Source organism: Gadus chalcogrammus, chromosome 8 (genome assembly GCF_026213295.1).
Source record: "Gadus chalcogrammus isolate NIFS_2021 chromosome 8, NIFS_Gcha_1.0, whole genome shotgun sequence".
Lineage (NCBI taxonomy): Eukaryota > Metazoa > Chordata > Actinopteri > Gadiformes > Gadidae > Gadus > Gadus chalcogrammus.
In genome coordinates, this window is record NC_079419.1 from 574278 (window position 1) to 600852 (window position 26575).

Consider the following 26575-nt stretch of genomic DNA (forward strand, 5'->3'; position numbering starts at 1 on the left):
TTCTCTCTCTCTCTCTCCCCCCCCCTCCCCCCTCTCTCTCTCTTTGTCCAGGGTATTCCACCAGTGTTGTACTGGTGGTGTTCCAACACCAACAGTGGCTGTTGTTGCCCTGCCCCCAGTCTTAGCTTAGTGTTGGTAGCGTATCTTCATTCTGCTGTACTGGTCATCGCACAGCGAGACTTGATCCCCCTCTCAGGGGCCGGTCGGCCCTAGGGCAGCGCCCAGGGACCAACTCCAGGTCTAGTGCCAGTGCCACCGCCACTGCTCAAGGGCGCTGGCAGTGGTATAAACCTCATGAGTATGCCTTTGGTAGCATGTTAGTAGTGTGTTTGTAGCATGTTAGAAGCGTGTTTATAAGACATTGGAAGCGTGTGTGTAGTGTTTGTAGCCTGTTGGTAGCATGTTATCAGTGTGTTTGGAGCAGGTATGGTATTATGTTTGTCACACATTTATTTGTTAGTAACGTGTTGTTGGTACGGTGTACATGGAATGAGAGGCTCACAGCCAACAGCTGCTGGGGGAGCTGGGAGGGTGGTCTAACAAGCCACTGTTGAAATGGAAACATTGTGGCTCCCCTGGCATTAGAAAGTGTGTTTGTGATTGTTTATTTACGTGTGCAGTGTATTGTGGCTACTGGCTACACTAACCTCACACATGCACGTGAATATGTCAAATTTTCTATTTTTCCCGTGGTATATAAATGTAAACCCTGAAACATAATTTGACCTTTTATTCAAAGTGGTGGTTCTTCAATTTAACCTTCAATGTTTTAAGTTGACCCAGACCACAGAACGGCTCTTATTCGCTGCAGGGTCAACCAGGGTTTCCAACAACAATGAATGTTGAAAGACGTATTGCACGTGGCCAAACAACCTCCAAGTTCAACGTTTAGACATCTCCTTGTTTAATGCATCAATTCGCTCAGAAAATGGGATGAATAACTAAAATCATGCTCCTACCTTTCCACCCTTTATAATCCTGTTCAGGAGCTGTTGACTCCGTCTCCTCTTCACACCTTGGCCGGGGTGCTGCCTGTGTGTTTTGAGGTGTGTGTGTGTGTTTTGAGTGTGTGTGTGTCTGATGTGTGTTGTTGTGTGTGCACCAGGACCCAGCACCAGACACTGGCCTCAGCCCTGTTGGTCTGTCAGTCTCTCAAAGGAGGGAGGAGCTAGAAGGGTGTGGAGGGAAAAGGCTGAGACCGATGCCAAAGTGAAGCCCTGCCAAGACGTGTGTGTGTGTGTGTGTGTGTGTGTGTGTGTGTGTGTGTGTGTGTGTGTGTGTGTGTGTGTGTGTGTGTGTGTGTGTGTGTGTGTGTGTGTGTGAGTGTGTGTGTTGCTGAATGATGGTCAGCTCAGGCCAACACAAACACAGCTTCCAGCAGCAAATGAAAAAAGGCCTCCCATTATCTCCAACAGGACCGCTGCCGTACGGGACAAATCAAAATCTTCCGAAATACGGGACATCCCGCACAATCCGGGACGGTTGGCAACCCTACCAACAGGCCAACACGACATGTAAACCTGGAGCTACGCAGGGAGAAGGGGATTCTCCATGCTCTATACATTGACTGATTGATGTCCGCTGCTAGTCAGCCCCCACTGCTCTCCGCTTGCACCGCGATGAGCCCACTGTTCCCCCCATGTTCATACGAAGGCTGGAAAAGGAATTAGAGAGAAATATTCAGTTTCCATGACACATGCAGACGGCCGACTCCGAGAGAGTCTGTGGTTTAACTTGGAGGAGCTAACCGGGGGGAAATAAGAACTTTGTGGTACTGGATCTAAAGATTGCTGACGGGTCGACCACATTTGGCGATGCGTAGCAGAACCCTTGGCCCCTGTGTGGCGAAAAGAACTCGAGGCCGATGAAGCTCATGGAGATAATCTGTGGCAGAATTGGCTTAAATATGGCGCAATTCCTTCATTGTTTGTTGTTATAACACTGACATTATCAGAAAAGCAATGTCAGTAATAAAGTCTCTCAAAGAGCCATTGGGATCACTCAAAGTTGGTCTTGTTGTGGTATGATGTATTATCCTTGGCTGTCATGTATAATATGACGCGTGCGTGTTGCCACCTAGTGGCGGTTGGTGGTCTTATTTAAAATTTAAAACTATATTGGAAGAATTTATTTTCGATAAAAGTGACTTAGTTATTGTAATTAGTATGGATATAACTTGATAGATAAATTAAGAATGACAAAATGTTACACTGGAAAAAGCCTTCTGTTGAACCAATTAAAAAAAACAAGGGTAATGGTTCACATCTATATTACATAACTTGAGCCAATGACAAATATATAGCTTGCCTCAAACAATATTTCCTATGTTCATAAAAACAAAATAATACAACTTGGCACCAAGTATAATTCTATTCTTTGAATGAAGTTAATACATTTAAATCGTATGTTAAATCCTAAACAAAAAAATATTGATTCACTCCAACAATTGTTTCTCATTTAAGAAATATCTATCAGAAATAATTTGTTTTATCCAATCAAAAAGATTACAATTTAATCAAACAATTGTTTCTCATTTAAACATGAATTTTTTTTTGTATACATCATCATCATCATTTTTTCCCGCTCGGCGCTCGCCGCTTCATGGCCTTGGGGCGCTTCTGCTGGAGAGTTGGAAATCTCTGTTCCAGCATTAGCAGTCAAAGACACCTCGATACTCTGCTTGGTGAAGCCGAGGATCGAACCAACAACCTTCAGGTTACCAGCCAACCCCCTCTACCACCTGAGCTACTGCCGCCACACAATATACAATATATATTAACAATCTAAATGGCAGAGTTAGACCTCCTCCAGACACAGACAGACTGTCCTAGCTCACAGAACCAGTGAGTCATCGTCACTCTGGTCAAGGCTAGTGCTTTCACCTCAAAAAGTCGCCAAAAGTCACCAATAGCAGCTGAAAAATAAGCTAGATTTGTCGCTTGTCGCTGTTTTGAAAAAAAGTCGCCAAAGGGGTCTGAAAAGTAGCTAAATATAGCGACAAAATCGCTAAGTTGGCAACACTGCGGTTTGGTCCAGTAGTCGTAAGCGTCTTTGTATTTAATGCGCATGCGCAGGCTTGTACGTAACCTTGAAATTGTACATTTGCCTGAACAAATATTTCTAAATTGAGCTCCTAATCAAATATAACAGTGTTTTAGGAAGAAAACAATTTTTTTTTATTTGGATTGAATGACAAAATTATTAATCAGTTCATACACAACCTTAAAATTTTACATTTGTCAAAATGGATATTTCTTAATTGAGCTCCTAATTAAAAATATCTATATTTCACAGTATTTTGAAATAAAAAAAAGTTATTTTAAAAATAAAACAAAAAATGTTTATTTGAATTGAATTACAAAATAATAATCAGATGAAGTACGGCTTAAAACCCTTTTTCCAGTGTATAGTCTTTGATGGTGTTTACCAGTGGAGCTTGAACACGCAGTTTGGATTTCCTTGAATAGATGATTTAAATATAACAAACAAATAGAAGGAACAGTTTGCACTAAACATTAATGAAAGACTTAAATTAGCTCTTTATTTCCTCAAATATCCTTTCTTTTAAACTGAAGCAAATAATGTTGGTACACTCAAGGCAATTATGAGCAGCAAAATACCCCCCCCCCCCCCAAACACACCCACACACGCACACACGCACGCACGCACGCACGCACACACACACGCACACGCACACGCACACACACACACACACACACACACACACACACACACACACACACACACACACACACACACACACACACACAGACGAACACAGACACACACACAAAAACCTCTAAACCCCAGGCGATATGTTGGCTCTCACCTAACTACATGATGATGTGCAGTGGCAGCAAGTAAACTTTGCCTGAGCTTGAATCCGAGCTAGCTGAAGTCGGATTCAATCTCCATTCTAATGTCGCCCTCTAGTGGTGGTTTGCATTCAAAGCCCGGTGAGGGAATTCTCAAATCACCAATAGAGGGCGACACAACTCCTTTAGAATTTAGCTTGAATTCGCTTGGAGTTGAAGATTGCGAATTCTAACGAATTCGGATGTATTTTTTCAGTGTTCATTATACTTTACGTGGAATAGCAATTTCATTCTATAAAAAGCTGTCTCCATTCATTGATTGCAATTAAATCGGTTTGGAAAAATAAATGCTAGACAAGCTCCAGCCTATTTTTTAGGTTTCTGCTCGAAAATGACATACCCAAAATGAATAGAGAATATCTCTGCATCTACTATCTATCTACTATTTACTAAGGTCTATTTGAATAATTGTGGTGTCATTATAAAGGGAACACTTGTGAAATGTGTTCAGATGTGTAAGTATCAGTATTTATGTCACTGGCTCAGAGTTAATGAAGTTGGCACAAAAGCATAAATGACAGATTTAATTTCCGCCCAAAAGAAATCATACTTCTTCTATGAATATCTCTTTGAAATGATGCCGATGAAGCCAGAAGTCGAAATCAAATCATAGCACAAGTTGTGAGCATTATTCCTGCAATGTTGGATCATCATAAAGTTAAGCAGAGCAAAATTACAGAGGTTTTAGTAAAGACTATTTAGGCGGACTCTCTAAAGTGGTCATTTTGGCACATTTTGGCACCATCTGTGCCATTTGAAGTTTTTGATGTACTGAACTAAATATTTCACTTTTATGTCATTATCTGTGATCATCACATACATTTTCAACAGTTTTTGATTTTTCTTTGATTTTAAATTTTTCTCTACTCATCAGAATGCGTGCGTAAAGAGGCCACTACCGGATGTAGCTCTCCTGATGTCGCTCTCCTGAGCTACATCCTGTTACGCAGGCTAATAACTCGGCCGGGGATTGGTTGATTTAGATGATTGACACCCCGTTTTAACCGTAAGAGCCAATGGATGTTAGGGGCAGTATCGAAATGTGTGCCAGACACATGATTGGCTAACAGTAAGGAAGCAAATACAACTAGCGCGAAACCAACTTCGATTCATGCTTCATGAAAGGAAGCCATCTTACACTAAAAATAAGTGAGGTTCACATTAAAACTGGTTGTATACAAACGCAGACATGTTTGACGTACTAAAACCGGATTTTTTTGCTCTCAAGTACAACTTTCATCAAAAAATCGCAAAGGTAAGACAGCATTTATGTTAGTCTCTGTCAATAAGTAGTTGTATACCTTTGTAATCTTTGGCTGCTGGTTCACTGACTTCTTACCGTAGGGCCTTGACAGTGGTAATGCCGAACTCGTCATGGTCTTAGCTTTCATTTGAGATGATATTTGTTTGTGTACAATGAAGTATGGGTGCGGTAGCAATGGAAATGTGAAGTGGGTTCACTTTCTGACGCTATTCAGATTTTGATATTGGATAATTCATATGCTTGGCGTTTGAGTTGTGTTTGGTGTGTGTATAAATATTTAAATATATGTTTTTGTAGCGGAGTTTCTCGTGTTTAATTTGATGTGCAGTATGACTATTTCGACATAATAAGGGCAGTGTTGTAGGCATTTTGCTGCGAGAGTGATCGAGAGTCCCCAAATATGGGGACCTTCGAGCTTAAAACCATAATCTTGGCCTTTGCTGCAAATTACATTTTATAATAACCATGGTGTAGTGACTACATTATGGGTTCGTGTTCCCCTCTTACTGATCGAGTGGGAGGGAACCGGCTACGAGTCACGGGGTCTAGGGGGACTGTTGATGCGGTTGCACGAGTTGTTCTAGCCATGCGCTGTGAGTGATTGTTCTGCTCTGTTTCTTTAAACGGTTATTATTAGGCCTACGTTGCCTACGTCCTCCTTTTCCTCCGGCACTACAATATATATATATATATATATATATATATATATATATATATATATATATATATATATATATATATATATATATATATATATATAAAAAAACGGTTCTGGCACAGTTCACAACTTAGGGGTATCACTCTGTAATAACACATTTGTCCAAGAGTATTTAAGAAATAAGAAAATTAGGAAAATTAACCTCAAGAAAATAATGTTTTTTATTCACTACATTACATTTATTAGGAGATACTTTATACTTTCAACATGAAGCTGAACCCCAAATATTGCTTCCCGATCACACAACTTAAAAATAGGAACTAAGCAAAGCAGCCGTCGTAGCACTTTTAAGAGCTACGGTATAAAAAGAAGAGCTGGAGAGATTTTTCTTAAACATATATATATAGACATATATTTTAAGTGGTGGAAGAGTGACTGTAGACGGTGGAGTTGCAGTAGCTCCGCCTTCGGTAGCGCATCTTCATTTCTTACACATGTTCTACAGCTAAAATGAAATAACAGCAGAAATACAACAACGCTTATGCTACACAAAATGGTTTTGCAACATAACAGTAAAAATGCAGAAATTCTAAATTCAATATCTATTATATGCTCTCTTTATAATTATATTTCAAGCAAAAGTGGTTAAAATGTTGTCATGACAAAGCTAGTTGACGGCCGAACAACTCTGTTATTCTACACTTCCTCTTGTGATTTTTCATCCTTTGAGAACCTAACCTATCTTCTCTAAATTCAATACAAACTTAGATTCTTTCAGCCTCGTTAATATGAGGTGTTATTCTCAACCACAAACTCACTATTTGGGAAATGACGGAAGAAAACTGAAAAATAATTTCCCTAAGAGGACAACTAATAAACTAACTAACTGATTAAAGCGCTTTAAGTGCCTTAAAAAAGAAGGCTTCATAATTGCAATTAGGGCTGCAACTAACGATTATTTGAATGATCGATTAATATGTAGATTAATCGAAAAAATAATCGATGAATCTGATAAAAAAAAAAACATTTTTAATTGCCGCATCTTTATTCAAAAACTGAACATTACTTCAAATTCACAGTGCAGACTGAAGTGTAAAAACACCAGGTTATTGCTCCAACGTCCCAGAACTATTAAAAGTAATATTAAATAATAAAAAGATTAAAAAAACATAACTGGGATAACACAAAAAAAACATACAATGTATGATATACTTTTATATGTATATAAGGGATGTCCATGGTTAACCGGTCTAACCTATTGATACCATTTTCGAGACTCCTTGAAATAAAACTTGTAATATTGCTTTAATTGCTGATAAGATGATGATAGTTCAATATAGGACATTAAACGGGTCATAATTCTATCTTTACTATCTATTTTATATTACTGGGAAAACAAGTTTTCACCAAAATCTCTTTTTTTTTTTTTTTTTCTGTTGCATTTGAACGCATCAATCATATTACTGAGTCGACCTGAACACATCACATTTGACACTGTTTGTGACCATTAGTCTGTTTTTTTTTTTTAAGCTAACTAGCTCTATATCCTGCCGATTTTAACATGGATTTAAAAACTGCATTACTTTTTCTAACTGACGGGACTTTCTACACCGTCCGGTTGTGTGATTACTACCGCTGCTTTGAATGACTGTTGATGCACGCGGTGCCGACTCCGAGCCCGTCTGCACAACGTCTGCAGCTGACAGTTTTCGGTTGGACTAGACGGATACTGAGTTGAAGGAGTTTTTTTAACCCAAAGACAGTGAAGGTACAACACTTCGATGTAGGCCTACAGTCCAGTTTTAAGATATGACCAAAATACAAGCTGTGGTCGCTCACACTAAGGCCCCGTTCACACAAAGCCGATTTCATGGCGAAACCGCAAAGGTCTTGTACGGTTCGGCCTTCCGTACACACGAAGCCGGCGAATCTGCTGACCGAAACCGCAAACTTCTGAAACCACCCTCGGAGGTGGTTTCAAATCTACCCGGGTTCGTTTTGGATTCGTGTGTACGCCTGAAACCGACTGAAACCGCAAACCATGACGTCATCGCCCCACCCCTCGACCTCCTAGCCAATGGCTCTTAAGCCCGCAGAGTCTCAGAAATCACATGCGAGCATGCGCATAAGGGCAGCCTTTATGCGCATGCTCGCCTCTTCTTCTTATTTAATTTCTTCTGGATTTCTGTACCAGAAGCAGCGCCCCTTATGGGCCTGGAATGTGTACTACAGCGTTTCTACAGATCTACCCGGTTTCGCTTGGCTTCGTCTTTACGGAGATACTTCGAAACCGGATAGATCGAAACCGTAACGGTTTTGCCCGTTTCGGCTTCGTGTGAACGGGGCCTAAAGCTCGCTGTGGGCGTGCATGAACCATGAACCAACCTGTCGGCGGCTGGCTGTAAACAGTGCTGCTCCTACGAGTAACTTATTAATCGCGCGACACAACGAATCGACAACCAAATTCGTTGCCAACGCATTTAGTAATCGATTTTATCGATTCGTTGTTGCAGCCCTAATTGCAATTAATTATTAGATATTCATTTATAAGGTAGGCCTATATGCTAAATGACTACATTTAAATGTAAAACTAAAAATGTAATTGTCCATTTTCCCATCCAAATATCCAATTCAAACAAAGTCAATTGTCTCCCGCATGTTAAAAGTCGTTTGTGTGGGACGTCCTTTGTGAGGTGGACTTGCTGCTCAGACTAGCGGGTCTGAAGTGACGTGCCAGACGAGGCAAGTACTTCAACAACAGCTTCCTGAAGTGATTCTGAAACCGCTTACCCACAAAGGAGTAAAACATGGGGCTGATGCAACAATACAAGAACGCTATGTTTCTGGTCACGTACAACGCATAGTTCAACGCCTCGACCTGATCGCACTTCCGGTTTGCATCGTCGGTTGTGGAGATCTGAATGGCCTTCAGCAGGATCACGATGTTATAGGGAGTCCAGCAAACGAAGAAGGTGAACATGATGATGAATATCAGCTTCACCGAGCGCCATTTCTCCCTCATGCGAGTGGACATGATCCGCACGGTGATGCAGGTGTAGCAGTACATCACCATGAAGAGGGGCAGCAGGAAGAAGAGGAGGAACTGCATGTAGTAGCTGACCAGTTTCCACTGTTTGATGACGTCGGCGTGGTATCCTGTCTCCTCACACATCAGGCCGTGCTCGCTGTCCTTCCACACGCCTTTGAACACCAGCTCATTGAGACTGGCCAGCACACTGATGAACCAAACGATCAACGACGCCCCGATGGCGTACGCCCTCTTCCTGCTCTTGGCAGCGGACACCGCGTGCACCACGGCCAGGTAGCGGTCAAAGGTCATCAGGGTGAGGAAGAGGATGGAACTGTAGAAACCAATCAGATGGGCACTGCTGACCAACTTGCAAAGCACCGTGCCGAAGATCCACTCTGAGGAATGGTATTTGGCCAGGAAGGGGAAGCTGGATGCAAACAGGATGTTGGAGGTGACCAGATTGATGAGGAAGATGTTGGTGACGCTGTTGACCTTCTCAAGCTTGACGATGATGAACAAAACAAGCCAGTTGCCTAAGTAACTCAGGAGGAAGTTGATGTAGTAGAAATAAGGAATGATGGCCGAGCCCAATTGGTTGACGTTTGATGCAGAGCAGAGTTCGACGTGCTCGTCATCCACATAATCTGGAACGCTTGTGTTTTCCTCCTGCTCATCCGCCATGGTTATCGCTTAAACCTGTGGTAGATGGAAAAACATATTAATAAGTCTCATATGATTGAATGCTGTGCAAATCGATGTATTCATCTACATGGGTGATATGTATTTGAGACGGAAGGCTGTGCCCATCATGCATAAGCTGCTCTGAAGTGGAGCTTCAAATGACAACACAATTAAAACACTTTTATGCTTTAATGGTCTGGAACAAATATTTTGCAGTTAAAAGAACAAAAGGGATAAAAACATTTGACAAACGATTAACATGTGATAATCTATAATAATCAGTTCTAATATAATATGAGAAATATTGAACATATTATTAATATAATAAGCAAGACAATAGCTGAGAGCTCTACAGTGACAGCTTTCAGGTATCAAACATATTGCTTCTCTGACTGCAGGTATATAGTTATAACACACACTGTGAATACAATTAAGGATCTTTTCTATGCCCAAATCATGTTTTTTACTAATTTACATTCACATTTAGGGCATTTAGCCGACGCTTTTATCCAAAGCGACTTACATAAGTACATTTTTCATAAGAAGTGCAACAATATATCGCCAATATATACTCATTATTTGACTGGTTGTAATTGCAGCTTGAATTTGTCTTCTCCATTCCTTAACATAATTACAAATGGTAATAATTGATTGATAATAATAATGACATAATGCTGGAGGTGGATGGGCCACCGTCTAGTCATTTTAGCGTAAAGGGAGAACTTAATTTTGCTTTGAAAAGATTCTTCTTAAACAAAATAACTCACCAATGTTGATTTCCGTATGTGGAGGAGTGGATGAGTGAAGAGCTGTGGGTGTTTAGCATAGATATGAGGGTTAAGGCCTTCCCCTTAACCCTGATATTTATGCTTAAGAGGAACTGAGATATCCTCCCCATTTACATTACGCAACTTTAAATGGACACCTCTCGCCCATACGATGATTCTGGCACCGATACTGAACAGAAGCTTGGCCTGGACTTAATGTGTTTTATACTCATACCTTACAAAGTCAAATATTGATGATGATGTAATATACAGGATCGTTTGTTTAGCACTTTACATACAAATACTACAGCTTACTGGTACAGGCTGACCCTAACGTGGTAAACATAACAAGACTGTTTGGCAGTACAATACATTTGGATGATTATCATAATTAATAATCATAACATGGCTTGCTGGATTTAGTTTAAGATGTATATTGTAATGAGTCTGGTGATTTTAACTAGAGGCAGTGGCATTGGCTTGAACACGGCTTGTTACGACCAACCCCGGAGAGTTACGCAATAGCAGAGCAGGGGGGTGATTCAACACTAATGGAGAGAGGCTGATGAGTGGGCACTTCTCTAATCTGCTCTGATGCATATGCACACACACACACACACACACACACACACACACACACACACACACACACACACACACACACACACACACACACACACACACACACACACACCAGATGTGTTATCTCGTTAACTGTTATAAGCTAATCATAGATTCATGCCAAAAAAAAGACAAAAAAGCAGAAGAAAACAGTGAGGTATCAAGAATTTTAGCACCAACATGCACGACACAAAGAGTTTAAATGTTCAAGAAATGAGCCCTGCTATCAGGAATGTCTCCGTCCCTCCCTATTGCGTCTCTCTCTGCATCATCAGAGTAAAGAACACCGAGCGCTGGCTTGTGCTCGGAGGTAAAACAGAGACCATCAAAAAGACACTGAGACACAATAATGCATGCGTGTTTGTGTGTGAACGTCCTGAGTGTAGGTCGGTTGAGACAAGGTTTTTTTTTTGGCCCTAAATGATTTCAGGGGTGAATGATTTGGGAACCACCGACCTTGAGGACGGACTGCTGCTGAACCAGCTAAAGCCCTGGCCTGGTGCGCTTCTCTCCACACACACAGCTCATCTGTTCTTCCCCGGGGTCATGCGGAGCTCTCCCCTTGCCCTGCAGATGGTTGTAGTGTTGGGCACTGCTTTCCCTAAGAGGGTAACCCCCTCTTAGGGCAAAGGCTTTGCAGAGACGTTAATCGTTGGAGGGGGGGGGGGGACCATGCTAGGAGTACGGCCCCTTGCCGTAGTGCTCCTGGCGCAGCTGGCCGTAGGGCTGGTAGCAGGAGGCCATGTCGCAGACCCCTGGGCCACCACACATTCTGTTAGAAATACACAACCGCTGTCACGGTCATCTGGCCGTAGGATCAGAGCCCCATGGCCTCTGACGGATACCAAGTCACTGTTCTGCTCGTTAGGTCACAGTCCACGAACAGAGGCACAGGGCCTCTGTTCGGAACCCAGGAGCTAGGGCCCCCACGCCACCCTGTGGGGGAACCCAGGAGCTAGGGCCCCCACGCCACCCTGTGGGGGAACCCAGGAGCTAGGGCCCCCACGCCACCCTGTGGGCGAACCCAGGAGCTAGGGCCCCCACGCCACCCTGTGGGGGAACCCAGGAGCTAGGGCCCCCACGCCACCCTGTGGGGGAACCCAGGAGCTAGGGCCCCCACGCCACCCTGTGGGGGAACCCAGGAGCTAGGGCCCCCACATTAGGGCTTTGACTTCGAACTTCGTAATTCGAATATAATTAGAATATCAAAAAAATAAATCAAAATTCGAACGAATATTAGGCAGCCCTTAATATTCGAACCTGTTATGGGCAGGCCAAGAGGGAGAGACGTCGGAGAACCCATGCAGTCTATGCATAATATTGTAATGAGGCAGTGAAGGCAGTGAATGAAGTATTGATTAGACAGCGATTTATTAGTAACATAATAAACCGTTGGAACACGCAAGACCGGTAACCATAGCAACGCCTGTAAACAAACCTCGCAAAGCCCAATCCAGGGCTGAATCCGAATGCTCATACTTATAATATGCATTTTGTAGTACGCCACAAATATAGCGCGTCCGAATGCTCAGTGTGCATTGTGTAGTCCGGAAAACGTTTCCGAATGCGTACTACCGCCACAGTATACAACGGTAGGTCACTACACGAAGAAGAGATGGCTGACCCGACACTACCAACAGCGGCTTAGAAAGACGTCATAGAAAGCGGCGAAAAAAAGAGACATTAAAAAGAGTAAAAAAGTAAAGTAAGTAATTAAGTAAAAAGAGACATTTTTAATTTAATAGCAACGATGACAAGACGGAAAACAGGTAACTTATCAAGGTAATTTTGCCGGCATCTGAGGGGAGACACGTCATCTCCAAACATCCGGTGGAGTTACGGCGGTGTTCGGAAGAGTTCAGAGGCGTTTTACGCATAGCTGTAGACCGTTCTAGGCGTTCTACGCATAGCTGTAGACCGTACTACACTGTCAAGTAGTAGACACTGAACATAAATAGTATGTACTAAGTATTCGGATTCAGCCCAGGTATTACTGAAGGCATAAAATGGTCAATAAATATTATTAATAAATATTCGAATATATTCGAATACTAATATTAATAAACAAACGAACTTCGAATATGATTTTTGGCCAAAAGTCAAAGCCCTACCCCACATCAACGTGTGGGGGAACCCTAGCATGGCTATTGCCAGACCAAGCTCAATCGTAGATGGGGAAGCTGCTGCCATTTCCTTCAGCACAAGAGGCGTGATCAACGGGCCAGTTCAAATGACTCTGTACGCAATTGGCTGCTTGCCGTCGCTTCCCTGTCGTCATTGTGTTAAACCAGCCAATAGCGCTCCAAGGGGAAAATCCAGCTTGGTGATTGGCTCCTGAAAAAACATATCGGATGCAGAAAGAAATGTGTTGCTCTTCTTCAGACCCTTCTGCAGGGCAGAATGGGCTGGGGGTACCCAGTCTAGGGGAACCCAGTAGGAAGACTCTATTGTAATGAGCGCGAGGTTGGACCCAAGAACAGCACAGACTAAGACCAGCGTTTGAACAGTTCAAGTGTTTATTGTCCAAACAGGGTCTTAAAATCCACAGAAGGTACACAAGAATAGTCCAGAACCTGAGCTAGCCAAAACAGTCTGACTTTCTAGCAGAGACCTCCAGGGATGGAATCCAAGCGAACTGGAGATAGACAAGGGGCGAGCAGGCAGAGGGGTCAGGGACAGAAGGCTGTTCGGATGGAAAGCCAGGAGCGGATCATGACAATACAGAGCTGGCAGTAAGATGGAAAGCCAGGAGCGGATTATGACAGTACAGAGCTGGCAGTAGGATGGAAAGCCAGGAGCAGATCATGACGATACAGAGCTGGCAGTAGGATGGAAAGCCAGGAGCGGATTATGACAGTACAGAGCTGGCAGTAGGATGGAAAGCCAGGAGCGGATCATGACAGCTAGACACCTCTCGTATGAGAACACACCTTTAGATCCTCGGGGGCCACGATGCCCTGGCATCCCCGAATGGCCCCGTCCTGGCCCGGGTGCCCTTGGGGTCGGTTCCCCCCCTCCAGCCTCCAACCTTCACACTGACAACCTCCGGACGGAGTGACCAGCTGGAGGAGCTGAGAGAACTAAGCTCAGCCAGCTCCTTCTTCCAATTAGCAGACACTTCACAGCCACCATGTTTAGGTTAACAGATAATTAGCCCTGGAGAAGAGGTTTTCTTTGAGTGCAGCTGTATTGAACGCAATGCTTTGTTGTGTTTCCATGTTACTGATGAGAATCATTTGGCTTGATAAAACCTTCATTTTGCTAAACCCCCTCAGTTTGACACGGAGTTGGATAGACCACTCAGTTCCTCACCATCTTTAAATGATCTGAAATAATTCCTTGTAATTATGTGTGCTTGTGTGCAGGTTTGACACTTTTTAGTAAGATACATCTCGAACACATTTCAAGGACAAATTCTGGGTTCATCCCAACAATAGTGGAGCGTTGCTTGTAGCACTCACCCAACTGCATGATGATGTGCAGTGGCAGCAAGTAACCTTTGCCTGAGCTTGAATCCAGGTTTGCTTAAATCGGATTCAAGCTCCATTCTTATTTCGCCCTCTAGTGGTGGTTTGCATTCAAAGCCCGGTGAGGGAATTCTCAAATCACCACTAGAGGGCGACACAACTCCTTTAGCATTGAGCTTGAATTGCTTGGAGTTGAACATAGCGAATTCTGACAAATTCTGATCTATTTTTTCCGTGTTCGTTATACTTTGCGTGGAATAGCAATTTCATTCTATAAAAAGCCATCTCCATTCATTGATTGTAATTAAATCAGTTTGGAAAAATAAATGGGTGAGTTTTTACTAGGTTTAACCACAATGTTGGCCTTTGCTGCAAATTATATTTGATAATAACCATATATATATAAAAAAAAAAGGGTTCTGGCACTGTTCACAACTTAGGAATATCACTCTGTAATAGCACATTTGTCCAAGAGTATTTAAGAAACAAACATTAAGAAAATAATATTATTTTAAGAAAATAATGTTTTATATTCACTACATTACATTTATTTGCAGAAACTTCATGCTTTCAACAATGAAGATGAACCCCAAATAGTGCTTCCCAATCACACAACTTGAAAATGGGAACTAAAGGCCTATTTAGGGTAGTTTTAGACGCAGAGACGTAAGCACGTAATTTACACAAGGGACTTGTTTTAGACAAGTTTTGATTTACGGTTCCCGTAAGGTTCCTTAAGGATTGCGCGTGTTGCAAGGGGATTCTACACAGATACAATCACAAACACATGGAGCTGTTTTGTCTATGGGACAGTATTTATTTGCATTATGTCTGTAAATAGTAGCTGTTAGCTTAGCCATATCATGTCACGTCCACATTTGATACATGGAGCAGAACATAGTGGGTCATATGTCCGATGCTTTTTGGAAACGTTTTCTTCATTAAACGTGCCAGACAGATTTTGTATACATTTTATTCATTTGTAATTAGCTACATCGGTATGCCGTCTTTCAGAACCTTTCATTACCGACACTATAGAGAGAAAAAAGAGTGCATCCTCATTGTACCCAGCACTTCTGAAAATGTACTTCCGAATGCGTCTCTGTCCCCAGCACATTTCAAACCAAACTGACGCCCATGCCCTTCACTGTGCATCAACACACACCCTCAGACCACCTAAGACCAACCTCCGCACCCTGGGCGATCGGGCTTTCTCCGCTGCTGCTCCAAGACTATGGAACGCCCTCCCTGACCACCTGAAGGCCCCACAGACTACAGCTGCTTTTAAACGAAACCTTGAGTCTTTTTAAAACAGCCTTTAGCTAATTTGTCTTTTACTGTATATGTTTTAACAACCTTTTTCTTTCTTTTTTTATCTCTGTAGCACTTTGAGATTTTCGAATGTAAAGTGCTCTAAAAATAATATGTATTATTATTATTTATTATTAATAAAAAAACGAACTGATTAAAGCGCTTTGAGTGCCTTAAAAGAGAGGGCTACATAATTGCAATTAATTATTAGATATTTATTTACAAGGTATATGCTAAATGACTACATTTAAATGTAAAACTGACAAAACAAATCAAATTTCCTGTTTTCCCATCCCATTATCCAATTCAAACAAAGTAAATTGTCTCCCACATGTTATAAGTCGTTTGTGTGGGACGTCCTTTGTGCGGTGGACTTGCTGCTCAGACTAGCGGGTCTGAAGTGACGTGCCAGACAAGGCATGTTCTTCAACAACAGCTTCCTGAAGTGACTCTGAAACCGCTTACCCACAAAGGAGTAGAACATGGGGCTGATGCAACAATACAAGAACGCTATGTTTCTGGTCACGTACAACGCATAGTTCAACGCCACGACCTGATCGCACTTCCGGTTTGCATCGTCGGCTGTGGAGATCTGAATGGCCTTTAGCAGGATCACGATGTTATAGGGAGTCCAGCAAACGAAGAAGGTGAACATGATGATGAATATCAGCTTCACCGAGCGCCATTTCTCCCTCATGCGAGTGGACATGATCCGCACGGTGATGCAGGTGTAGCAGTACATCACCATGAAGAGGGGCAGCAGGAAGAAGAGGAGGAACTGCATGTAGTAGCTGACCAGATTCCACTGTTTGATGACGTCGGCGTGGTATCCTGTCTCCTCACACATCAGGCCCTGCTCGCTGTCCTTCCACACGCCTTTGAACACCAGCTCATTGAGACTGGCCAGCACACTGATGAACCAAACGATCAACGACGCCCCGATGGCGTACGACCTCTTCCTGCTCTTGGCAGCGGACACCGCGTGCACCACGGCCAGGTAGCGGTCAAAGGTCATCAGGGTGAGGAAGAGGATGGAACTGTAGAAACCAATCAGATGGGCACTGCTGACCAACTTGCAAAGCACCGTGCCGAAGATCCACTCTGAGGAATGGTATTTGGCCAGGAAGGGGAAGCTGGATGCAAACAGGATGTTGGAGGTGACCAGATTGATGAGGAAGATGTTGGTGACGCTGTTGACCTTCTCAAGCTTGACGATTATGAACAAAACAAGCCAGTTGCCTAAGTAACTCAGGAGGAAGTTGATGTAGTAGAAATAAGGAATGATGTCCGAGGCAAATTTGGTGACGTTTGCTGAAAAGCAGTTTGGGACGAGCTCGTCAACCTCGTAAAATGGATAGCTTGTGTTTTCTATGTTGTTAAGCATTTCCAAGTATTTTTTATACTCATAATCATCCTCATACGCCATGGTTATTGCTTGAACCTGTGGTAGATGGAAAAACATATTTATAAGTCTCATATGATTGAATGTATTCATCTACATGGGTGATATGTTTTCGATACGGAAGGCTGTGCCCATCATGCATAAGCTGCTCTGAAGTGGAGCTTCAAATGACAACACAATTAAAACACTTTTATACTTAAAAGGTCTGGATCAAATATTTTGCAGTTAAAAGAACAAATGATAATAATAATAATATAATAGTTCTAATATAATATGAGAAATATTTAATATATTATTAATATAATAAGCAAGACAATAGCTGAGAGCTCTACAGTGACAGCTTTCAGGTATCAAACATAGTGTTTCGGTGACTGCAGAAATATAGTTATAACACACACTGTGCATACATACCTCACATATAACACTGTACAAATTAATGTGGGATCTGTTCTATGCCCAAATCATGTTTCTTACTCATTATTTTACTGGCTGTAATTGCAGCTTGAGTTTGTCTTCTCCATTCTTTAAAATAAATACGAATGCTAATAATTGATTGATAATAATACATAATGACATAATGCTTGAGGTGGACGGGCCACCGTCTAGTCATTTCAGTGTAAAGGAGAACTTACTTTGGCTTTTAAAAGATTCTTCTTAAACAAAATAACTCACCAATGTTGATTTCCGTATGTGAAGGAGTGGATGAGTGAAGAGCTGTGGGTGTTAAGCATAGACATGAGGGTTAAGGGGAAGGCCTTAAGAGGAACTGAGATATCCTCCCCATTTACATTACGCAACTTTAAAAGGACACCTCTCGCCCATACGGTGATTCTGCCACCAATACTGAACAGAAGCTTGGCCTGGACTCAATGTGTTTTACACTCATACTTTATAAAGTCAAATACTGATAATGATGTAATCTAAAGCACCGTTTGATTAGCACTTTGCATACAAATACGACAGCTTACTGGTACATGCTGACCCCAACGTGGTAAACATAACAAGACTGTTTGGCATTACAATAGATTGTGATGATTATCATAATTAATAATCTTTACATGGCTGGCTGGATTTAGTTTAAGATGTATATCGTAATGAGTCTGGTGATTTTAACTAGAGGGATACCCACATCCACAGTGGAAAATGGAACAATCTTTATAGTAGGCTAAACAGCAATTCAAATATGTGACACAGCTATATATGCTATCCCTACACAGTTTAATACTGACCTAGTTTTCCTAGTCCAATATAATACAATGGTTTGAATCTATAAAACAATATAATCAGTAAGTCATGCAATTCTAATGATTGAAACCGTAGTAAAACAAAAAATAAAGTAAGCTCATGCATTTCAGAATATGGTCACCTTTTCATTGCTTGAAGAAGACACATTGATCATACATCAGTGGCACTTTGTTCAGCCAAACAGCAATACTTCACTGTTCATCTGAAGAGAGCATAAAAAATATAACAAATTGACCAAAACAAGTACCCATATACTTCAAGGGTACATTACAAGATTCAAAATCAACATTTGTGTACATTACAATATTCAAAATCCAAACATTGGTTGGAAAGGTTAATAAATAAGTATAATACTTAAAAGAAAAAGCCAACTGGTATCTTGGAGGTACATTATATCACGCAATCACAGAACCGTTTTAATTACGTTCATTACGTTAGGTAAACTTTTTGAATGTCTGAAAACATTTCTTCATGGGAAAAACATAATTCCAAAGCAAAACATGGGAACAATCAGCTGTTAAATCAACTGTAAGCAAAGCAAAAAACTAAAAACAAAAGCAGCTCCAGACGATTCATGTTAATATAATGCCTTTGATCTCTTGGAGAGGGGATGTCCACACCGTGACACCTCTGGAACGGGTAAAGGATTAAAGTAATGTTGGATGTCACACACCCTTGAGTTGGGTCGCTCTTCTCCAGTGTAAGAGTTCCAGAGGATGCTATCATCGTCACACATGATGAAAGAGCAATGTTGGTAATAATGACACATCGGTACGGGAAATGAGTGCATCTTAGGGTTCCTTTACCCTGGAAATGATGGGATGGAGTGGCGATCTGCAGGTAGAGGGGGCCGGCTGGATGAATTCAAACATGCAGGCTGCTGATGTCTTGGGGGTGACTGAGGTAAACGGTGCCCTGGATTGGGCATGTTGCCCTCTGCGTGATCACGGGGTATTGCCAGGGAAGAGGAATATCTGATTCTGACTTAACAGATATGTGGTAAATCACATCCCAGTAGCATTTGATTTGCAAGCACAAAAGAGATTCCAACGAGCTGAACATTGGGTTTAAAAAGGGAGAGGTGGTTTAATTAGGGAAAAATGTTGAGGACATGCACCCTTGATCTTTGAATTCAAACATAATTTGTGTCCCACAAATAAATGGCAGTGGCATTGGCTTGAACACGGCTTGTGACGACCAACCCTGGAGAGTTACGCAATAGCAGAGCAGGGGGGTGTTTCAACACTAATGGGGAGAGGCTGCTGAGTGGACACTTCTCTAATCTGCTCTGATGCATGTACACACACACACACACACACACACACACACACACACACACACACACACACACACACACACACACACACACACACACACACACACACACACACACACACACACACCAGATGTGTCATCTCGTTAACAGTTATAAGCTTATCATAGATTCATGCCAAAATAAAAGACAAAAAAGCAGAAGAAAACAATGAGGTATCAAGAATTTTAGCGCATACATGAGCGCGACCCTACTGCCGCATTCTGCTTGTCAGGGTCTGCGCGACATCAGGGGCCCCCACGCCACCCTGTGGGGGAACCCAGGAGCTAGGGCCCCCACGCCACCCTGTGGGGGATCCCAGGAGCAAGGGCCTCCACGCCACCCTGTGGGGGAATCCAGGAGCTAGGGCCCCCACATCAACGTGTGGGGGAACCCTAGCACGGCTATTGCCAGACCAAGCTCAATCGTAGATGGGGAAGCTGCTGTCATTTCCTTCAGCACAAGAGGCGTGATCAACGGGCCAGTTCAAATGACTCTGTACGCAATTGGCTGCTTGCCGTCGCTTCCCTGTCGTCATTGTGTTAAACCAGCCAATAGCGCTCCAAGGGGAAAATCCAGCTTGGTGATTGGCTCCTGCAAAAACATATCGGAGGCAGAAAGAAATGTGTTGCTCTTCTTCAGAACCTTCTGCAGGGCAAAATGGGCTGGGGGTACCCAGTCTAGGGGAACCCAGTAGGCAGACGCTAGTGTAATGGGCGCGAGGTTGGACCCAAGAACAGCACAGACTAAGACCAGCGTTGGAACAGTTCAAAAGATTATTGTCCAAACAGGGTCTTAAAATCCACAGAAGGTACACAAGAATAGTCCACAACCTGAGCTAGCCAAAACAGTCCGGGGAGGGAATCCAAGCGAACTGGAGACAGACAAGGGGCGAGCAGGCAGAGGGGTCAGGGACAGAAGGCTGTTCGGATGGAAAGCCAGGAGCGGATCATGACAGTACAGAGCTGGCAGTAGGAGGGAAAGCCAGGAGCGGATCATGACAGCTAGTCACCTCTCGTCTGAGAACACACCTTTAGATCCTCGGGGGGCCCGATGCCCTGGCATCCCCGGGTGGCCCCAGGGCCCGTCCTGGCCCGGGTGCCCTTGGGGTCCGCGCCCCCCCTCCAGGCCGGGGGCCCCCGGCGTTCCCGGGGGTCCGGCCAACCCTTCACACTGACAACCTCCGGACGGAGTGACCAGCTGGAGGAGCTGAGAGAACTGAGCTCAGCCAGCTCCTTCTTCCAATTAGCAGACACTTCACGGCCACCATGTTTTGGTAAACATTAGATAATTAGACCTTGAGAAGAGGTTTTGTTTGAGTTGTTTATACATTTATCTTTTAATCATCTGCCAAATTCGGGTTCAAATGAGAGCCTGAACCTGCAGCTGTATTGAATGCAATGCTTTGTTGTGTTTCCATGTTACTGATGAGAATCATTTGGCTTGATAAAACCTTAATTTCGCTAAACCCCCTCAGTTTGACACGGAGTTGGATAGAACACTCAGTTCCTCACCATCTTTAAATGATCTGAAATATTTCCTCATTATGTGTGCTTGTGTGCAGGGTTGCCACTTTTTAGTAATGATACATCTCAAACACTTTTCAAGGTCAAATTCAGGGTTCATCCCAACAATAGTGGAGCGTTGCTTGTAGCACTCACCTAACTGCATGATGATGTGCAGTGGCAGCAAGTAACCTTAGCCTGAGCTTGAATCCGAGTTAGCTGAAGTCGGATTCAAGCTCCATTCTTATGTCGCCCTCTAGTATTGATTTGCATTCTAAGCCCGGTGAGGGAATTCTTAAATCACCACTAGAGGGCGACACAACTCCTTTAGAATTGAGCTTGAATTTGCTTGCAGTTGAACATAGCGAACACTGACGAATTCTGATCTAATTTTTCAGTGTTCATTATACTTTGCGTGGAATAGAAATGTCCTTCTATAAAAAGCCATCTCCATTCATTGATTTGTAATTAAATCAGTTTGGAAAAATAAATGGGTGAGTTTTTACTAGGTTTAACCATTTTATAATAACCATAGATAAAAAAAAAAGGGTTCTGGCACAGTTCACAACTTAGGAATATCACTCTGTAATAGCACATTTGTCCAAGAGTATTTAAGAAACAAACATTAAGAAAATATTTTTCTTTATTAAAATTAGGAAAATTAACATTAAGAACATAATGTTTTTTATTCACTACATTACATTTATTTGCAGATACTTTATACTTTCAACTATGAAGCTGAACCCCAAATATTGCTTCCCGATCACACATCTTAAAAATAGGAACAAGGCAAAGCAGCCGTCGGAGCACTATTAAGAGCTACGACATAAAAGAAGAGCTGGAGATTATTTTAAACATATCTATCAACATATATTTTAAGTGTTGGAAGAGTGACGGTAGACGTGGAGTTGCGGTAGCTCGGCCTTCGGTAGCATCGACTCTGCTGGCCGGGGATCGACCACTGCTGTTAGGAAGAGCAGCACAAACCATCCAAACCACAGCTTCATCTCTACTGGCCGGGGATCGACCACTGCTGTTAGGAAGAGCAGCACAAACCATCCAAACCACAGCTTCATCTCTACTGGCCGGGGATCGACCACTGCTGTTAGGAAGAGCAGCACAAACCATCCAAACCACAGCTTCATCTCTACTGGCCGGGGATCGACCACTGCTGTTAGGAAGAGCAGCACAAACCATCCAAACCACAGCTTCATCTTCATGTGTTACACATTCCACAACTAAAATGAAATAACAGTAGAAACACAACAACGCTTATGCTACACAAAATGGTTTTACAACATAACAGTTAAAATGCAGGAATTCTAAATTCAATATATACTATATTCTCTCTTTATAATTATGTTTCAAGCAAAAGTGGTTAAATTTGGCAATGTTGTCATTACAAAGCTAGTTGACTGCCGAACAACTCCGTCATTTTACACTTCCTCTCGCGATTTTTCATCCTTCGAAAACCTAAATGTAGCTTTTCTAAATTCAACACAAACTTAGATTGTTCTCAGCCTCGTTAATATGAGCTGTTATTCTCAACCACAAACTCACTATTTGAGAAATGACGGAGGGAAACTGTGAAAAATAATTTCCTTTAGGGGACAACTAAGACGTCTTACCCCACCGGCAGAACCGAGCACGTCGCCCTGGGAAAGGCTAAATCACACACCCACAGTGTCACCTCTGGTGTCCCCCAGGGCTCGGTGTTTGGCCCCACTCTTTTCTCCATCTCCATGCTCCCCCTGGGCAGCGTCATCAGCAGGCATGGGCTATCCTACCATTGCTATGCTGATGACACACAGCTGTACCTCTGAACCACCCCCACTCCTTCTTGCCCCCTGCCAACATCCACACTGACCACCTGCCTCGAGGGGATAGAGGCGTAGATAAAGCGCAACTTTCTTCAATTGAACAGCTCTAAGACAGAAGCCATCCTCATCGGCACCACCTCAGCTCTGCTCCTCACACATTACTAGTAGTGGTGCAACAGCTCTAAGACAGAAGCCATCCTCATCGGCACCACCTCAGCTCTGCTCCTCACACATTACTAGTAGTGGTGCAACGGCTCTAAGACAGAAGCCATCCTCATCGGCACCACCTCAGCTCTGCTCCTCACACATTGCTAGTAGTGGTGCAACGGCTCTAAGACAGAAGCCATCCTCATCGGCACCACCTCAGCTCTGCTCCTCACACATTACTAGTAGTGGTGCAACGGCTCTAAGACAGAAGCCATCCTCATCGGCACCACCTCAGCTCTGCTCCTCACACATTACTAGTAGTGGTGCAACGGCTCTAAGACAGAAGCCATCCTCATCGGCACCACCTCAGCTCTGCTCCTCACACATTACTAGTAGTGGTGCAACGGCTCTAAGACAGAAGCCATCCTCATCGGCACCACCTCAGCTCTGCTCCTCACACATTACTAGTAGTGGTGCAACGGCTCTAAGACAGAAGCCATCCTCATCGGCACCACCTCAGCTCTGCTCCTCACACATTACTAGTAGTGGTGCAACGGCTCTAAGACAGAAGCCATCCTCATCGGCACCACCTCAGCTCTGCTCCTCACACATTACTAGTAGTGGTGCAACGGCTCTAAGACAGAAGCCATCCTCATCGGCACACCACCTCAGCTCTGCTCCTCACACATTACTAGTAGTGGTGCAACGTTTCACGGGTTTCCCGTGATCCGTACGGATCAACCATCACGGTTCGGGACACAAGTTATCCGCGGATCGGCTGATAAAAAAAAAAAAAAGTTGTGCGTTGACGTGATCAGCGCATGTTTAGAGGACAATTCCGGTATGAACAACATCTTCAAGTATCGTAGTGAAATACAGTTTCTGTTGTGTTTTATTTGGCGTTCCGTAAATCCCATTGAAACGTAAACCGGAACCGGAACGTGTTTAGGTTTGGTTGTGTTCTTTTCGCACGGTTCGCCGTATCAACAGTAGGGCTAGAACCGAGCGAAAAGACTACAACCAACCCCCCTTGCAATGAGCAATGAGTCTCCCAACCGAAATCAATGGATTTACGAAATGCCAAATAAAACGCCACAGAAACTGTATTTCGCTACCAAACTAAAAAAAAGAAGATAAGGATGTCTGCATTGCCTTGGGAGAGTGTAGACTCTAAACTCCCCAGGCAATGCAGACATCCTGAATTGTAAATCCAGGCTTAGGGATTATTTACTATCCTATCCATGTTAAAAAGAAGGAATAATGCCTCAGATTGCAATTTTTTTAAATATTGACCATTCATAAAGGAAGCAGGATTATTACCTAATTTTTCACTTTATTTTGTTTTTACACAGTTGAAGATTTTATTTAAAGTCACATTTGTCTTGTTATCTTTATTGTTGTTGTTGGTCCGAAAATGATCCGACCCATGACTCAAAAACCATGACCCGATCCGAACCGTGAGCTTTGTGATCCGTTGCACCCCTAATTACTAGTATCACTTTCTCCGGCCGAAACATTCCCCCTTCCACATCTGTCACCAACCTGGGTGTTAAAATGGACAGGCAACTGAACTATGACACCCACACCAATTACCTGCAAGACCGCATTCTACCACCTCAACAACATTGCCAAACTCCGGCCTACACTCACCCAGGCAGATGCAGAGTAGCTCGTCCACGCCTTTGTCTCCTCCAGGTCGGATTACTGCAATGCACTCATCGGGATCTCTGGCAAGAGCATCCAGAAGGTCCAGTACATACAATACAGCGCTGCCAGGATCCTGATGAGGGTGGGCAAATATGAACACATCAACCCCATTCTCACATCCCTTCACTGGCTCCCTGTCACATTCAGAATTGAATACAAGGTCTCCCTCCTCACCCACCTGTGCAGTCCACGGACATGCCCCCCCCCCCCCTACCTCCAGGAGTTCCTCACCCCCCACACCACCTCATGCAGGCGTCGATTACGCCGGGGACACGTCCCCACCAGATTCCGTCAAGATTCATTTTGTAGCCACCACTTGTAAAAAAAAATCAAATAAAAAATCTAGTTAAATTATTACGGGTCTTTTCAATGCCGTGCAACGCTCCGTTCACTTGCATGGGCTCTTCACAACTTCCGGCGGTGAATTATATTTGATAATTCACCGTTGCTAAGCAAAATTGACTGCTGTCATGGAAAACAAAGGACTTTTTGCCTCTATTGACGTCTTTGGTTTCACTCCTCAAGTAGTCCGGTAACTTTTCAACCCCAGCGTCTTCGGTTGCTGAGCGACGTCAACGTCTTTGGCAGACTATTTCTCTGTGATGAACACTACGAATGCTGGTAACAAATAAATTGTAAAAAGACACACCATGTGAAGTAATTATTTCGTTTTGGTACGTAGCCGTGTGATAAGCGGGATAATGTATAGAACGTCGCCGGTCATTATCGAAATTAAGCCCCTTCTGTGGGAAGCAAGACACCTTCGCTGCGCGTCGGGGTCCTGTTCGCCCTGTCGGGGCTTAATTTCCTGATAATGACCGGCATTCTATACATTATCCCTTACTTATTACACGGCTCTTCTCAATGCTGTAGACTGCTCCATTCACTTGCATGGGCCTTCCTAACGTTCAGCTGACAATTATTTTTGTTTATTACAAGGCTCTTCTCAATGCAGCGGAATGTTCACGTCCACCATATTGACCGCTCTCAAGGAAAGTGTTTTTTTTTGCCTCTGATTCACATCATTTGTATCACTCTACAGTCCGGTAATTTATCAACCCCAGCGTATTCGGTTGCTAAGCGACGTCAAAGACTATGGCAAACTATTTCTCTGCTGATCCACGCTACGAATGATAACAAATACATTGGAAAAAGACACTTTGCGAAGCTATTTTTTCGATTTTGCAAATAGCCATTACTAATAATACCAATACTCTTTGGCTGGGATGATGAGGCATCAGAGAATCAAGTCATTTTAGCCTGAATGCATAGGTAAGAAGCACCAGAGCAAGTTACTTGTACCATGGACAGTATCAGAACGATAACCTGTTGAACTAAATGGATGTGGTAGGCTACACCACGGGATGCATCTGCAGACCACTGCCACATATATAAAGTTAAGGCGATATTTATTGCTTAAGATTTGGTGGTGCTGTTGCGGGGTCTTTTGTGTTTTTTGTATTCAAGTGGTCGGCTGTTTTAACTTTGTTTTAACGCAATTGATAGTCGTTGGAGTCAGTCTCTTGTTGACACAAAGTGACTTTTGGTCATTCTTGCTTTGCTTGAATTCTGGAATAATGTTGGGGGGGAGTGGATGAGTTTTGGTCAGAACGCCTGATGTAGGCTAGTTTTGATGGAATGCGTGTTGTGAATTGAGAACAGCCAGCTCATGATGTGATACAGCGTTCAGCTGTGCAACAAATATTTTTTTCTTTTTCAATCCGTGTGGCTACACACAGCACTACTTTTGTAGTGCTGTGTG

At 43.1% G+C, this 26575-nt stretch overlaps 2 protein-coding genes across 3 annotated transcripts in view; both read right to left on the minus strand.

The window, feature by feature from the left end:
* Window positions 1-5981: 5981 nt before the first annotated feature.
* LOC130387629 (C-C chemokine receptor type 3-like) overlaps window positions 5982-26575 on the minus strand; it is a 38125-nt gene continuing 17531 nt past the window's right edge. Inside the window, exons 1-2 of one of the 2 annotated variants that reach the window (XM_056596817.1) lie at window positions 10277-10334; window positions 5982-9524 (exon numbers count right to left, since the gene is read on the minus strand). In XM_056596817.1, coding sequence (XP_056452792.1) covers window positions 8457-9509 — 1053 coding nt within the window. In that variant the 5' untranslated portion in view covers window positions 9510-9524; window positions 10277-10334 and the 3' untranslated portion in view covers window positions 5982-8456. Of the gene's footprint in view, window positions 9525-10276; window positions 10335-26575 lie in introns of those variants that run through there. The other variant, XM_056596818.1, reaches the window with a different exon arrangement.
* Window positions 14007-18763, minus strand: LOC130387622 (C-C chemokine receptor type 3-like). The gene is made up of 3 exons (XM_056596807.1): window positions 18444-18763; window positions 17750-17791; window positions 14007-17116 (listed from the first exon to the last, which is right to left on the minus strand). Exons 1-3 carry the CDS (start codon window positions 18474-18476, stop codon window positions 16010-16012), a joined length of 1182 nt encoding a protein of 393 aa, XP_056452782.1. The 5' UTR covers window positions 18477-18763; the 3' UTR covers window positions 14007-16009.